Source organism: Pinus tabuliformis, chromosome 5_1 (genome assembly GCF_031772625.1).
Source record: "Pinus tabuliformis cultivar Carrire ecotype Pingquan chromosome 5_1, CPIR1, whole genome shotgun sequence".
NCBI lineage: Eukaryota > Viridiplantae > Streptophyta > Pinopsida > Pinales > Pinaceae > Pinus > Pinus tabuliformis.
The window spans coordinates 511,064,137-511,081,334 of record NC_142305.1 but is presented as its reverse complement, the minus strand read 5'-3'; the positions used below and the strand labels follow the sequence as shown (position 1 = coordinate 511,081,334).

At 41.6% G+C, this 17,198-nt stretch overlaps 1 protein-coding gene across 1 annotated transcript; it reads right to left on the bottom strand.

Annotated features, from left to right (window-relative positions):
* Window positions 1–3,111: 3,111 nt before the first annotated feature.
* Window positions 3,112–16,140, bottom strand: LOC149165741 (sorting nexin 2A-like). The gene is made up of 5 exons (XM_089429919.1): window positions 16,078–16,140; window positions 15,431–15,994; window positions 15,332–15,392; window positions 14,966–15,115; window positions 3,112–3,161 (listed from the first exon to the last, which is right to left on the bottom strand). The coding sequence occupies exons 1-5, from the start codon at window positions 16,138–16,140 to the stop codon at window positions 3,112–3,114; spliced, it is 888 nt and encodes a 295-aa protein (XP_089286045.1).
* Between the last annotated feature and the right edge of the window lie 1,058 nt (window positions 16,141–17,198).

Sequence of the window (17,198 nt, the reverse complement as noted above, 5' to 3'; positions counted from 1 at the left end):
AGATAGCAAAAGTTTACTTTGGAAGCAGAGTATACCTTGTTGCACTACCTTTTAAGTTTGTTGAATAACTTAAAATTTAAGAAGTCTTCCTATTGCTTTATGAATCTTATACTTAAGGCGAAATCTATGCAATAATTACTAAGGCATTGGTAGGATTATGCACAATATGAAAGTTAATAAATCTAAGCTTTTTAGGTTACCTAATAGTAGATTAATTTGTCAAAAATATGGTCTTTACTCAAATGATCTAATTGTCAAAAGAAGGAAGGCCAAAATGGTAACTAAAAAGTTGTCTATGGAAAGGAAGAAATTTCACCGAAGTTCCCATAAGAGATACAACATGCTAGCTCCATGAAAATTCAAAAGAATTCCAAAGACTCGTGATGAGTCCAAACAAAACAATGGAAATAAGTCTCAAGAAATAGCACAAAAACTCCAACAAGAAAGGGCCTAAAAAGCCCAGCAAACACAATTTGTTTTGATCCACAAATGCAATAGGTGTCAATGACCTCACCACAACACAAACCAATTCCCACACGCTCCATTTCTAGTCAAAGAAGAAATCCATCTTCCGAAGAATGGGTGTTATGATGATAATATTGAAACCTTTGGTTTTAGTTCAGAATCTTCTTCAGACACAAAACGTGAAGTCTTACTTATTGAATGTGGTTGTGAGGATTTTGAATTTTGTGAATGTAAATATGAAAATGACATAGATTATTTTGGTTCATATGTTGATTCTAATAATGTTGCAGATGAAAAAGAATATGAAAAGCAAGTAGAACTGCCCCAGAAATTAAAAATTCGTATGGTACACACAGGTGATGATGAGAATGCAAAGCTCCTTGCAGCTATCAAAGCTTTTCCCGAAGGAGAAATGAAAGAAAATCTAATGGATACATTTTTGAAAACAATGTTGAAATCTCAACTAGGCACTTCCACTAGTTCTGGTAAGTTTGACATCAAAAAACATTTATTTGTTTATGCTTCTTTTGAAAGGAATACCAAATCTTTCATACGACAAAATAGGGCAGAAAAGCCTAGAATACTCACTCTGAGTGATTTAGGAAATGAAATAAATTTTCTTAAAAGAGAAATTGTTGAGCTAAAAAAGAAGGTAACAGAGATTGAGAAAGGAAAGAAGGTTGTCTAAGTTTTAGTTGTTGATATAACACCTTCCTCGCACATCTACCCAAGTAACCATCCAATCAGGGTAAACATGTGACGAGAAGATACTATGATCCAGGTGGATATTGTTGGCCACCAGTCTATTCCACCTAAACCTCCAATTAGTTACATTTGTTTCCCTATTTATTGTAGCATTTAATATTTTTAGCAATTTTTCGGGTCTCGAACTTTCGGAGCAGTTTTGGCCCCTTAAACGACGTGTTTTTTGAGGTCTGTAATAGTCTTGTAGCCATAGGTATGTGCCGCAAATCCTGTAGTACTCGGAGAGATCTTTCCAACAAGGTATCGTATGCGCCAAACATAGATAATATGACAAAGTTATGACCCTAGGAAGTTGGCTGCCCAACTAACCCTAATGGGGCCCACAAACTCTTGGGGTTCCATCTCGTAAGGTTAAGGTTTTGGTTGTTCAAGGTTTTCCCTTGTTGTTCAATAATAAATAGGCCCTTAAGCCTCATTGTAACATAGTTCAGAGGCCCCCGGATGCGGGTGATCGCTAGCCATGTGACACACAAGGCTCGTCCAAAGGGCATGTGTCCGCCCGGACGAGCCAAGCATGACAGAAGGACACGCATACATTCTACCACCCTTCAGCATTTAAGGAGGGGAATTAAGAAGGTTGACAGAGAAGTCCTGTCGACCATCAAGGCGATTCTTGAGAAGCGCATCATGGCGCTTCATAACAGCCTTCTCCCAGACATTCTTACGCCATTTCTCGCTGCAACTGTTTCGTTCTCGCCGGAGGTGACGGAGGTTCTGAACTTTGATTGTGAATGTGAGTGTGATGCTGCGGAGGAGTGGGGCAATTGGCAAGCTCACAAGCAAGCCAATTGCGCCTCTGAGAATTTGGTAACGCCTCTCTGTATGCGCCTTTCGTTAGCTCCTGCTCTGGCTTCGTTAGAAGGTGAGGGCACTCGGAGCTTCAGCTCGTATCCGCGTCCATTGTTAAGTCCTGTTCTGGCTTCGTTAGAAAGTGTGGAGGCTCAGAGTCTCAGCCCTCAATCAAACATTAAGAAAGAGGGTCAAGGCTCTGCTGCCACTGCTCTCGGCAATTGGGAAACTCAAACCTGGTCTGGCAGCATTTCTAGGCCGACTCCGCTGTTTCACTGTGGAATTAAGCGCTCTGCTCATAAGACCAGCATGCAGCGTACTAGGGGAAGAGGCAGCGGCGGCAGGGGTGGGTATAGTGGCAGAGCCCCCTCGACTTCCTCCTCAATTGAGGAATCCTCTGAATGCAGAAGGCCGAGGGGAAGGCCCCCGGGCAGAGGCAGAATGGGGGAACAGCCTGCGCGCATGGATTGTGGGCACACGGAACACCCAATGGTGCGTTACCGCCTCCCCTGCACCTTAGCTAATTCCACTTTCTTTGTGACTGTCTCTGTTGAGCATTGTAGCAATCCATGGGAAGATGAGGATGACATCCCTCGGGCCAACCCTCCGCGTGTTCCTGGGATTGTTCCCATGGTGGATATGGAATTCCCTGCTGTTGAGATGATGCGGCCCTTACATGACCCGGGAGCGAGCCTGAGAGAGCATGTTGGTGACTCAGGCGCTGGCCCAAGCGACCGTGGAGCGTGCAACCTTGGCAAAGCTATCCTTCAGCCTCCACGCTGCAAGGCAGAAGATGAGCCGCAGACCACTGACAAAGATTGACATGCCCAGCTCGCACTCCAGGTTCTACAGCAAGAATTTTTCTCAGTCAGCTTCCTATGCGGTTATATATGAGTCTGTCACTCTGTCTCTATGTAATGGTGTCGGTTTTATGTTATCTCTGTTCTGTGTCGATGTTCTGCAAGTGTATATGTCCATGTGTCAGCTGCATGAATGTGGCTCTAAGTCTTTATCCATGTGTCCTCTGTCCATGTGTCCTATGCAATTCTGGCAAGAATTCTCAAGTGTCTACTGTCTGTCCACGGACAAATTTTACAGGGCCGCGGCCCCGTTGTAATTTTCACAATGTAACTCTGCTCTTGCTGTAATATAATAGTTTAGTATTACTTAGAAAAAAAAAAACATAGTTCAGAGGCATGTGGTTGCCACATCTCTTCTCAGAGATAAGCTACCATCGTCCAAGCTACTTTTATTTCCATTTTGTTTGTAAGCATATTTCAGTATTTGATATTAATGAAATGAATTGTTATTTCTATTGCATCTCTAGATTTATGGTTATATCTATAATTTGTTGCATTCATGTTTTAGTTCGTATCGGTGGTATTAGAGCAATCTGCTCTTTCTCTGTTTTTATTTGCCTGTCCCCAACAAGGTCGAGATATAAGGAGTCAGGGTTTGAACTGGTCGAACCTTTGCAAGACTAGCCTCGCAAATCCCGACAACCTCCCATTGCGAAAGAGAATAAAGACGAGGGGGCAAAATATCCTTTAAAAATCTTGCTTGAAGAAGCCTCAAGCGACAGAGGAACACAATGACGGACAACTTTACATAGATCCTTCAGCGGCTACCCAAAGGTGACACATCTTCTTCTAGTAGTTACTCTGGAAGAGCCACACCCTTTAAGGTACAAGTAAAATTTTACATCCCCATATTTGAAGGGTAGATAGATGCAGACATAGTAGATAAATAGTTAAATCTCCTAGAAGGGTATTTTTCTGTTCATGATTTTTTCAGCCGGGAAATGATTAATTTTTCACTTCTCAAAGTACAGCCTCACTATTTTCTATCGCACCCACTTGGAATTCATTCTGAGACGCCATCAAGGAGCAATACTACTCTTTCAAGAGCTATGAGGATAAATACATAAAGTGGACCCGTGGTAGGGAAGGGATCAAGACATGTCAGAGTTTAACAATGTTTTTCATACCCTTCGCACAAAGTTGGGTATCAAGGATTCTGAGCGACATTTGGTACTCAAGTACCGTGGTTGCCTACACAGGTACATCCAGGATGAGATGAAGTTCTTGGACATCTCCTCGCTCATCACGGCGTACTGATACGCTATCAATATAGAGCAGAAGTTTAAACAGAAGAAGCGTGACTTTGGATCTATGAATCCCAAGCAAGGGAAAGGTTCCCCCAAATCGCAGAGCAAAGGACAAAGATAAGGCAAGGCGATCTAGGACAACCCATCAAAGCCACAAGCAAAGAACAACACCACGAAGCCAAAGAAGGACACAGGAAAATGGTGTGAGTTCCATAAGAGCTTCATTCACAACACGAGCATCAGGCCAAGAAGTCACTGGTGGCCGAAATTAAGGCTTCTGAATCAGATGCATGTTCTGACTCTGAGTCAAACCCTGACAATGATAATGACAAAGGGAAGTAGATCATTAATGTGGAGCCCAGTGCCACTATGGCCGCCACCAAGATCTAGAAAAATGATCCTGAAGATCTAGAGGAGGGAGAACACCTCTTCCACTCACAGATGTGGGTGAAGGGTTCTCCGCTACAGTTCATTGTAGACAGTGGAAGCCAAAAAAACCTCATTTCAGCAGAGGTTGTGAAGCGGTTGGGCCTATCAACTGCAGAACACCCGTAGTCGTACACCATCGGGTGCCTTCACCAAGGATGAGATCTCTGTGTCAACTAGTAGTGTCGCCCTCCCTATAGCACGAAGCCCTTCACGTATGAGGTACTATGTGATGTTACCTCTCTTGAATTTTGTGATGTATTATTAGGAAAACCATACTTGTGGAAGCGACATGTTGTATATGAGTCTATACCTCGCTCTGTGATTATTACTTTGGATAATAAGTTGTACAGGATACCGGAATTAGCCACGCCTACCACCATCTCTTTGATCACTGCAAAGCAATGCAGTAAGATCGTTTCACAGACCAGGAAATTTGTTTTCCTTATGATTCACCCTTAGGGAAAAAAGAATATTGTGGCCACGACTTCCAAACAGGGCTTCTCTGCACAGCAGTAGCAGATGGACAGGGTCGTGGAGTGCAGGGACATTTTCTCCTCACCTACGCAGGTGTCTCTAAACTATCAGGTCAAGCACTCCATTGATCTGAGCCCAGGCACGTCGCTACCCAATGGACCGATCTATCGATGCTTTGTTTGGAGAATGATGAGATTAAGAGGCATATTTAGGATTTGTTGCAGAAAGGGAACATCAGGCCAAGCTCATCATCCCGTGGGAGTCCGATTGTATTGGTACAAAAGAAGGATGGGATGTGGAGACTCTGTATTGACTGTCAGGCATTGAACAAGATTACTGTACGGAATAGGTACCCAATCCCACGGATTAATGACCTTCTGGACCAGCTCCATGGGGCCAAATATTTCAGCAAGATTGATTTGAAGTCTGGTTATCACTAGGTGCCTTTCGAACCCTCTGATGCGTGGAATACTGTCTTCAAATCCAATGAGGGCATTTTCAAATGGTTGGTCATTCCTTTTGGGTTAATAAATGCACCCACAACCTTCATGAAATTGATGGATGACATCTTGCGACCCTTCACCAATGCATTCATGGTGGTGTATCTAGATGACATCTTGATCTTCAATTAGAGTTTGGAAGAGCACTTCCACCATATTTGACAAGTCCTCCAAACCCTGCGACAACTCAAGTTGTGTGCCAATTTGGAGAAATGCACTTTTGGCATGACCCAGGTTCAATATTTGGGGTACATCATTGATGAGCAAGGTGTGCATGTGGACCCAACCAAGATACAAGTCATTTGGGATTGGCTAGCCCCAACCACTCTAATAGTGCTTCGTAGCTTTTTGGGTCTTGCCAATTTCTACAGTAGGTTCATGTTGGGGTTCTCTCATAACACTTGGCCTTTAAGTCAAGTCACCAAGGGTGGAGCGAAAGAAAAGTTATTTTGGTCTGAAACCCAACAGAAGGTGTTTGTTGAGTTGAAGCATCATCTCTTCTCTGCACCAATGCTCACATTACCATACCTGCAACAACTGTTTGAGATTGGGATAGATGCCTGCGACTATGCTATTGGTGCATTTCTTACTTAACAGGGGCATCCAGTGGCTTACCACAATGAGACTTTCAAACACAGTCCGAAAGTATGCCACCTACGACAATATATTCCATTGTGCAAGCATGTCGTCAATGAAAGCATTACATTCTAGGGAAAGAAACGGTCATCCACACATACTACCGACCCTTGCAATTCATACAGACACAAGGGAAATTGCAGAACAATCGCCATAAAAAATGGTCCACATACCTGTAATAGTTACATTTAAACATTAAGTACAAGAAGGGAAGCACCAATAATCTTGCAGACTACCTCAACCGTCCCCTAGTCATGGCACTAATCATTATGCTCGACTCCTCTGGCCATGAGATGTCGAGGTGGCTGCATCTTTATAAGAGCAATCTAGAATTCTGCAGCACATACCAGACACCCCTGGAAGGTAAGAAAGTTCCAAATTTTCACCTCCAGGATGCATTATTATGCCACCTGAGACACTTCTGTGTCCCTGCAAATGAGTGTGCCAACATGATTTGGGAGGCGCACGACAATCGGGTCGCTAGACATTTTGGAGTAGAGAAAACAGTGGCAATAATGCAGAAGTATTTTTATTGTCCGAACCTTCACGAGGATGTTGGGAAGTACATTAGATCCTGCACTGCTTGCACCATTTCCAAACCAACCATCAAGAAGCAAGGCCTATATTCTCCTTTGTCTACTCCTAGTCGATCTTGGGAATCCATCTCCATGGATTACATGTCGGACCTTCCTTCAACTAAGCACGGAAACGACTGTGTTTTCGTGGTCATCGACAGATTCTCTAAGATGGCCATTATGGCAGTCTGCAAGAAGAGTATCACAATAGGATCCACTACTAAGCTCTTCTTTGGGCGAGTGTGGGTACACTTTGGGACCCCACAGTCCATTGACTTAGATCAGGACAACAGATTCCTAAGTGCATTTTGGTCAAGTCTCTGGCTGATGTCGGATACCAAACTTACTAAGTCCACGACTTTCCACCCCCAAACTGATGGCCAAACAAAGGTCGCCAACAAGATGATCGTACACATTATGTGCATGTACAACTTGAAGCATCCACGCACATGGGATGAAATCCTCCCCTATGTCTAGCACAACTACAACAAAGCTCTCCATAGCTCGACAATTCCACAACCCCTTTTCGGTAGGGATGAGATTTCATCCATTATGTCCCATTGATGTGGTCATACCACTTGCTGTCACTCAGGAAGATTCGGCTCACGTCAAGTCCGAAGCTGACAGGGATAAAAAATTCATTGAGAGAATTCAACACATCTTCCAGTAGGTCCATGATATATTGGACAAATCCAATGCTAAGTACAAGAAACACCATGATCAGCATCGGGTGTCACACAAGTTCCAAGTGGGCAACAAAGTTTGACTACATTTTTAGAAAGAGTGCCTCATTGGACCCCACTACAAGCTTCACCCACTCCGATATGGGTCATACACTATTATCAAGGTTATAGGGGACAATGCCTTCAAGCTCAACATTCCACCTTTTCCTGGCCTGCATCCAGTGTTCAATGTAGACCACCTACAACCATACTTTCCACCATTGCTAGACACTTCCAACATTGCAGAACAACTCACACCAACTGACCTAAACCCAGACTGCATGGAACATGCCACAACTGATAAGATCATGGACACACATGTCAAGAAAACTCGCCAATAGAGGATCCAACTATATCAAGTTGTCAAAGCAGGTCAACTCCTTCACCAGGGCAAGTGGTTCACTAAGGACTAAGTTCAACAGAAATTTCCTCACCTCATGGAGGCTCTGCACACAATGGGGACCATTGCTTCCTAAGGAGGGAGGAATGGTTTAGGTAGATATTGGTGGCCACCTGCCTATTCCACCTATACCTCCAGTTGGTTTCATATGTTTTCTTGTTTATTGCAGCATTTACTATTTTTAGCAATTTTTTGGGTCTCGAACTTTCGAAGTAGTTTTGACCCCCTAAACGACGTTTTTTGGGGTTGCAATAGGCTCGTGACCATAACAAGGGTCTATCACAAATCTTTTAGTACTCAGAAAGATATTTCTAACAATGTATCATATGCCAAACGGAGATAATATGAACAAGTTACGACCCCGGAAAGTTGGTTACCCAACTAACCCCAAAGGGGCCCACAAACTCTTGGTGTTCCATCTCATGAAGTTAGGGTTTTGGTTGTTTAGGGTTTTCCCTTGATATTCAATAATAAAAGGCTCTTGAGCATCATTGTAACACATTTCAGAGGCATGTAGCCACCACATCTCTTCTCAGAGATAAGCTACCATTGCCTGAGCTAATTTTATTTCCATTTTGTTTGTAAGCATATTTCAGTATTTAACAGTAATGAAATGAAGTGTTGTTTCCATTGCATCTCTGGATTTATAGTTATATCTATAATTTGTTGCGTTCATGTTCAAGTTCGAATCATACTATGATATGATTCGACCTCCTAAGTCATGTTAAGGAAGTGGAACTGACAAAAACACACCATACAAACCTTCCACATCAGCAACATGACTCTCAGGAACTATCCCAACCTCTAAGGTAACGAGCCCCTGGGTTCCACTGAGTTTTTAAACCATTACATTCCTGGACGCTCCCTTGATATGGGCATGCATGCATCCAGAGGGATTTGGACGCTCCCACAGCAAGGTATGCCAACATCCAGGTACTTTTCTACTTAGTATTGTGCCAATGTCCCCGAGATTCGAGCCACTTTTTCATGCTTAGAGCCCAAGTCACTACCCAAAATTTAATGATACTTTAAGAACATAAAGATAACAATGGAATTATGATACAAATTAAATTACTTAAACAAGCCCTTGACTAGACCCCTACTAGCCATGACAGTCATTTCGTCAAACATATCACAAATATGTAATCTACAGGTGTAAACAACATATCTAAGCATAGGGGTCTCATACTCATCTGAGAATCGCTAATAATTATTGATGCCTCAACACATTAGCTATAGTTTCATCCATTAGGCAATAGATACATTGGTCATTCATATACAAGTAAAAACATGATGAGACCCATACATAGCCACTATCATAATACATTCATAACCAGCATAATAGCAATAGAAATACCGAGGAAATCACAACCATATCATCCACATATAAACAAATATAATACTCATGAAATAACAAGGAGAAATAACCTCATATTAATGATGCAAAGGCCAACCAGTTGTGGGACTTCCACGAACCACCTGATCGCAGACATGTCTGAGCCAAAACTATCTTTAGCAAGTCACCCCTGTGTCATATTCCAAGCATGAATGTGGGATCTCATAAAATACAACAATCAAAACCATCCAGGGCTTCTAGAGGCTAAACCACCTCAACCCATCAAACAATGATTCCACCTCATGGCCAAACATCACAAAACCATCACCAAATTGGTCTCTACCCAAGCCTTCCAGGGCTCCAGAGCGTTTGTTCCAACCAAGGCTCCAGGACTAGTAACTCAACCCACAACTGTTGTTGGGCTCCAAAGCGTTTTTCAACCAAGGCTCTAGGTCTAGTAACTCAACCCAAGTTGTTACAGGGCTCTAGAGCGTTTGCCCAACCAAGGCTCCAAGACCAGTAACTCAACCCAAGCTATTACAGGGATCTAGAGCGTTTGTCTAATCAAGGCTCCACGAACTAGTAACTAAACCCAAGCTAAAGGAAACATGAGAACCAACCAGAAAATGAAGAAATAAACCCACAACACCATGGCTATCTAGGAAATGGCAAGGCTATGAAAATCCACTGTCAATTTAGGCAATCCTCCATGCTAGTGACATATCATGACCAATAAACCACATGCATATGCCATGCATGCCAAAACTAGTGAGGAAAACATATATGCAACTCAGTACCTGCAAGCAAAACTTGTTGTAGTTGTTGATCCCAATTTCCTCTTGCGCTTTCCTGCTCTTCCTTTTCCTTCTTTCTCCAAATCTCTATGTATTCCACACTCTCCAAGAGTGCTCCAAGAAAACTCTAAGTGTCCAAGAGTATGAGAGAGAGAGCTCCAAAACTGAGCTGACAAAAGTCTATGAACTGATCCTCAGAAGCCTTTTTATTAATGAGGCCTCTATTTTCTTCATTTTCCATTATTTTCCTTCATTTTCCTCCTCAAATGCAACTTGTGACCTTTCACCTCCCTTTTCTCCTAATTTCCATTATTTTCATAAATAAATGTGCTAAAAAATCCATTTTGTATTTCCAAATCCTTTTTCATTTCCTTTGCCAATTTCCTTAGCCATTAATTAACCACAAGTGATCCCCATCACTATGTTTTTTCCCAACATTCAACTTGGAATAATTATCCTATCAACCATGTCTATTATTTTTCCTTTATTACTTTTTTTACATGGAATTTTCACCAAGTCTATTAGAGAACCCTCCCCCTTGGGGGAACACCATATTCGGTGTTCAAAAACACTTACAACCACAATACTATTGTAAGCAAATCATACTGTCCATGGATCTTTATAACTTAGCTCATCGCAATATTTACAATGATCATCCTGTTGAGAAGCAAACCAACATAAAAACATAACAAGTCTAACATCATAATGACATGACACCCATAACTCTTATTAGGAATTTATAACATAGCTCATGGCGATATTTACATCCATATACATATATACATATACCGAACATCACCAAAACATGTACCAAATACATATACCAAAACATCCACTCAACCAACGAATAAGGAATGATACATAGCCCGGATCTGATCCTCTATCTCCCATGTAGCTTCATCGGGTCCAAAGTGCTTCCATTGCACTTTAACCTACTCGATTGCTCAGTTCCATAGCATGAGCATATTTCTCTGTAATATACACTACAGTTTCGGCTAGAATTCTCCTTCTAGCTCCACTTGCAATACAGACCAGTGAATATAATGATCAAATTTTTTAAAATGCTTATTAAGCAATGACACTTGGAAAACATCATGGAATTTCACTGTCGGAGGCAGTTCAAGTTGATATGCTACTAGCCCAATCCTCTCAATACTCCTAAAAGGTCCACAAAACCGGGGTTCCAACTCGACACATGATCTAATCCGCAAGGAGCTCTTCTTCGGTTTTATGTGTAAGTACACTTGTTCCCCAACTTGGAACTCTTTCAACAACATGTTCCGTTCTACATAACTCTTCTGCCTATCCTGTGCTACTTTCAAATCGTCTTCATTACATGCATTTCCCATTCCATGTCTACCAACATGTCCGGTCTAATCAACACCATGTTAACTGGATCACTCTAACTTATGCGAGTATTACAACTCTTCCCATACAATGCCTCAAACAGTTCAATGATTCTTGGTACTCATTTTTGTAAATGAACTCTACCAGTGAAAGGTACTCTTCCCACTTTCATTGTTGATGCATCACATACATCCTCAACATGTCATCCAATATCCTGTTAACCCTCTCAGTTTGTCCATTTGTCTACGAATGATAAGTTGTGCTGAAGGGAAACTTTGTGCCCAAACCTGCAAACAACTCCTTCCAAAATTTGGAAGTGAACTTTGCATCCCTATCTGAAACAATCTTCTTTGGAACTCCATGTAATATGACCACGTCTCTCATGAAGACATGTGCTACATCACTCGATGATAATGTAGACTTGACTGGAATGAAGTGTCCTATCTTTGTCAACCTGTTCACCACTCCCATGATGGAATCATGTTGTCTCATTGTCCTTGAAAAGCCTGTGATAAAGTCCATGGAAGTGAGCTCCCATTTCCACTTTGGAATTGCAATTAGTTGTAGCATTCCACCTGGATGCTTACACTCTTCCTTCACCTGCTGACAATCCAAGCACTTAGCCACAAACTTTGCTATGTCTCTCTTCAAATTTGGCTAATAATATAATTTCTTCATTGTTTTCAGTCTTTTGATAACCTTGGTGACCCGAATATGGTTTCACATGAAGCTCCCTCAATATCACCTTCTTGAGTTCAATGTTATCTAGCACATATATCTTGTCCCTAAATCTAACCAATCCATTTGTCGTAAGACAATAGTCTACATCCTGTGCACCTGAACCTGTACTTGTACCTATACCATTACCTGTACCTATACCTGTACTACTACCTATACTTGTACCTGAACCACTACATGTACCTGCACATGTACCATTACCTATACATGTACCTATACCACTACCTAAACTTTACTGCAACCTGTGCACAATCTCCATATACCTGACATCCTACTGACTTGCCTACAAGATATTATCTTGTAATTTTGTCCCATAGGAGCTCATAGCTGCTATATGATTTACCTGATCTCAAAATCGAACTCACTGATCGTGGCCAACCATTGAGCCTACCTGCCATTCAAATTTGGTTGGTCAAATAGATATCTTAAACCACTATGATCGCTCGTCAATACAAACCTCCTGCCAAGAATATAGTGCCTCCACATCTTCAATGCATGTATGATCGTTGCCAACTCAAGATCATGTGTGAGGTAGTTTTGCTCATGCTCATTTAGTTTCCATGAATCATAGCATACCACCTATCCATCATGCATAAGGACTTTGCCAAGTCCTCTCTTGTAACCATCTCTACATACTACAAATTCTTTGTCCAAATTTGCAATCTTTAAAACCAGTGCATGTGTCAACAACTGCTTGAGTTGCTTAAAACTAGCCACAGACTCCTCTGTCCATTCAAACTTCTTACCTTTCCTCTGCAATGATGTGATAGGATAAGAAATCTGCAAGAAGCTCCTTATGTACCTCCTATAATAACTTGCTAACCCCATGAAATATCTCATCTCATCTACATTTTTGGGAGTTTCCCACTCCATGATAGCTACCTTTTCTGGATCCACTGTTATGCCATCCTTGGAAACAACGTGCCCCAAGTAATGTACCTCAATCTGAAAGAAACTGCACTTGCTGAGCTTAGCATACAACTGATGCTCTCTCAACAATCTCAACACTGTTGCTAAATGATCGACATGCTCTTATTCATTTTTAGAATATACCAATATGTCATTAATGAACACATTCACAAACTTTTCCAAATACAAGCACAACACACTATTCATTAAGCACATAAAAGTAGTTGGATCATTAGTCAAACCGAATGGAACTACAACAAATTCATAATGTCTGTACCAGTCCAGAAATTTAACTTGTAGATGCCTTCTTTTTTAATGTGTACCTAATGATATCTGAATCTCATATCCATATTAGAGAACAATGTTGCTCCCTTCAACTGATCGAACAAGTAATCAATCCTCGGTAACGGATATCTGTTCTTGATAGTCACTTTGTTCAGTTGTCTGTAGTCGATGCATAATGTGAGAGTACCATCCTTCTTTTTCACGAACAGTACTAGTGCACCCCATGGTGGTACACTTGGCCTAATGTATCCCTTATCCAACATTTCCTTCAATTACAACTTCAACTCTACCAACTTAGGTGTACTCATATTGTAAGGTGCCTTTGATGTCAGAGATGCCCTTGACACCAACTCAATAGAAACGTCTACCTTCCTATCAGTTGGAAACTCTGAAATATCCTCAGGAAATACATTCTGAAACTGTCGTAGAACTGGGTACCTCCTCAAAACATATGTATCCTCAACTTCCTTACCTGTCACTAGAGATATGTACTGCAAATAACACACACCCTTTCCTGCCACTACACTTTGCCTGCATAGCTGTCACCATCCTAACTGATGTTTCTTTCTTCTTTCCCTACAAGACTCTTGGTTCCCCATTGTCATCCAACCACTCAATGGATTTTCCATAAAAATCCACCTTGGTTCTATGAAGGTACAACCAATCCATGCCCAACAACATATTGTATGATCCCAACGATAATACATTCAAATGTGTTGCAATAGGCATATCATTCAAATCAAATGTACAAGCTTTTACCCATTGATGGACTCGCTTCTTTGTACCTATAGCCAACTACACTAACCAAGACTCTGCATGCACTTCCTTATTCAAACCACACTTATCCACCAAGTCAGGACTAACGTAGCTATAATTAGATCCAGGTTCAATCAAAATAGAAACAACTTGATTACAAAGCTTACCGTACATCTCAATGATAGATGCCTGATGGTTTGCCTGTCTATTACCTAGCATTGCATAGATCCTAGGAATACTCTGCCCAAAATCTCCCGTTGTTTGTGCCTCCTCATCACTGTAGATATATGGTCTACCACCCTGGTGTTGTGGACAATCTCTCTTGCGATGGTCTCCTCCACAAGTCCAACACCACATGGGATCAATATTCTTCTCCTTAGATCGAAGTCCTTGTCCTTTGTCAGATGCATAGAACCTCCTAGATGGTGCTGCATTCTCTTTATTTCATGTACCCCGAGGTCTTTCTCGCTTCTTGTCCCACTTTCTTTTGTTCCTTGCATTACGTTTCCAATTCGGCTTAGTCTCATATCTGCGCTTCGATTGTTCTTAGCAGTGCTTTAGCTTTTGGATGGCCTCCTCCAATGATCTAGGCTCATCAAACTCAATCCTGTCTTTTAATGCAGTCGGTAATCCACTAATGAATTTATGAATTGTTGGACACCTAATCCTGAATGGGTTAGTGTGGAAGCTGAATAGACTAAGTAGTCCAAGAGACCTTGGGATGTGAAACCCAACGGTCACAACAATGTACTATAAATGTATATCAGTTGTTAATAAAAATTGTATTGCATGATTTATCATTTATATTTATCTCGCTCCCCATGTGTGTTTAACATGGTATCAGAGCAGGGGTATTCCTGCCCTGCATAATTAATGTGAGCCATTTGTTTTATGGCCTCTCTGTGCAGTTTATTTCTGCCATATTCCTTTATACAGACCTGCGCCCTGTATGACATATTCACTTAAACGATTCCTCTGCCTGACACTGCCAGTGCTGTCCAAGCTGTTCTGACATGTCTGTCTGTCATATACGTTTTTGATATTGTCTGCACCTTCTGTCAAGCCTGCGCCCTCTGTTAAGAGACCAGCTGCAAATGCTGTCTCACTGTGTCAGTGTCATAGACGTTTTATACCTGCGCTCTCTGTTTCCTCTGACATTCGCCTAACATTGAAACGCTTGAGCGTGTTTGTTTAACGCTCGCCATATTTTATGTGTTGTAGCATACTCGTGCCTGGAAACTCTTGTTCTGCCCCATAACTCAATGATTCATTCTCGAATTCCTTTCATTTGTAACTCTATGGACTGCCCTCTCCAAATAATTGCTTAGGTAGTTTCACAGCACCATCAAGCATTCGTGAAGCCATGTGTGTTTAACATTCATGAAGCCATGTGTGTTTAACATGTCTGTCGTGCTTGGTAAGGGTAGCTTTCCTTGAGCCTGAAGAAATAATCTCAATTCAAGGCTCTTCCTAATCACTAGATGACCAGCCAATCTGCAAAGATATTTCTCCAGTGCTATTCTTCGCTGCTCAATGAACTCTTGTTTATGCATAACCTGGCTTTCAACTACACTTTTGTCCGGGCGGGGAGGAATAAAGAATCCCCGATAAGATTCTGCAAGCCTATCAACCAAAGTTACCACATCTCGAAATCTTCGCCTCACACTGAACTCTGAACTGCCAAACTCAGGCATGTTTGTATGAGTAACAATAAGATATGTCACATATGAGTTTCTCCCTGGAACAAGAGAGTTTGCAATTTCTTGCTCCTTCTGAGGTTGGACTACTGCAATATTCAAATATTCTGAACTTGATGAGGCTGATCGCGACGAAAATGAGTTCCCCGTCTCCCTTGCCATGCCGTTACCATTTCCAACAATGGATTCTTCCCCAAAGGGAGTAAACACAACATCTGCATATGAAGGAGGCTCCACAAAAGAATCATCTGGGAAGTCATCTTTGAAGCTCTATGGTGTGAATCTTTAAAGGACGACTGCAAGGGGTCTTCTGAAGGAGGCAATGAATGCGTTTCAACATAAGATGACATTACGCTCCTGTAATCGCTATTCGATATATATGTCTGCGGGGGTTGATCTAAGACCAGGCTTTCCATTGCTTCTGTGGAGGTGAAGAGCAATTTTCAAGTACCGTTGATCATAGAACACAGAAATACGAGGCCTTACTGCATGATATCCAAACGCTTTCTCTTTTCCAAAGACCATATGCGACGGCTTCTTTCCAGAAATTCGGTATTATTTCGGACGGATAATCGATTCCCGAGCCAGAGTGATAAAAAAAAAACACTAAAATTGTCCAAATTGGGATGAATTACAGTTATATTTGGCTATTCTGACAAATAAAGTCTTGTTCCGGGGTTAATCTGCAGAAGAATTCGAATTTTGCGCTAGAATCGAACAACGAATGTGGCCACAGCGGAAATTTTGATGTGAAAAACTAAGATTGGACGGTAAACCCCCCCTGGTTCGATCATGCCGCAGAAGAAGCCAGTTTGCTGAGTTTTATAAAAGTGCTCTTCTATTTCTGGCTTATACTACTGTAGAGTCTCTTTCGGAACCGTTCAAGCTGGATTTAGCATTTGACTTGTCTCTTGCTGCATTACTTGGAGATAACATATACAACTTTGGAGAACTGTTGGCACATCGAATTGTGAAGAGTCTTCTGGGTACGAGTGTAGAGTGGCTATATTATATTTTACAAGCTTTTAATGCTGGTGACTTAGCTCGGTATCAAGAACTATGTCATTTTCATAGGGATGCTCTCATCTAGTAGCTTTTTACATTCTTTCTGTTCACTTTGTTCAAGTTTTAATGCAGCTATTTGCATTCTAACATATAGTATTGGTTCCTCAATTCGTGTATCCCTTGTGGCACGAAGCTTCTCGATTACTCCCTCTAAGTAGCTGATAGCAGCTTCCCTTTCTGTGTACTGACGAGAAACAATAACAGCAAAATGTGCAAGCTTAAGCAGATTGATCTTCGTCTCAAAATCTGTTATAAAATTGTGATATAGTTGGATAAGCGCATCACCAGCCTGAAAAACTGCGAGGGCTACGAACTGTTCGAGCTTGAGAAAAGTGGCAAGATCAGAGAATACTAATTCGTACCCCAGTCAAGGCCAGGAAGTAACTCTCCAAGGGCAGTAAAAAATTCA

Coding starts and splice junctions, on each gene's coding strand:
- LOC149165741 (XM_089429919.1), bottom strand. CDS start 16,140: ATGGAAAGCCTGGTCTTAGATCAACCCCCGCAGACATATATATCGAAT. Junction 15,116..15,331: donor GCAATTATTTGGAGAGGGCA/GTCCATAGAGTT, acceptor CAGCATTTGCAG/CTGGTCTCTTAACAGAGGGC. Junction 3,162..14,965: donor ATATGTCATACAGGGCGCAG/GTCTGTATAAAG, acceptor ATTATATTACAG/CAAGAGCAGAGTTACATTGT.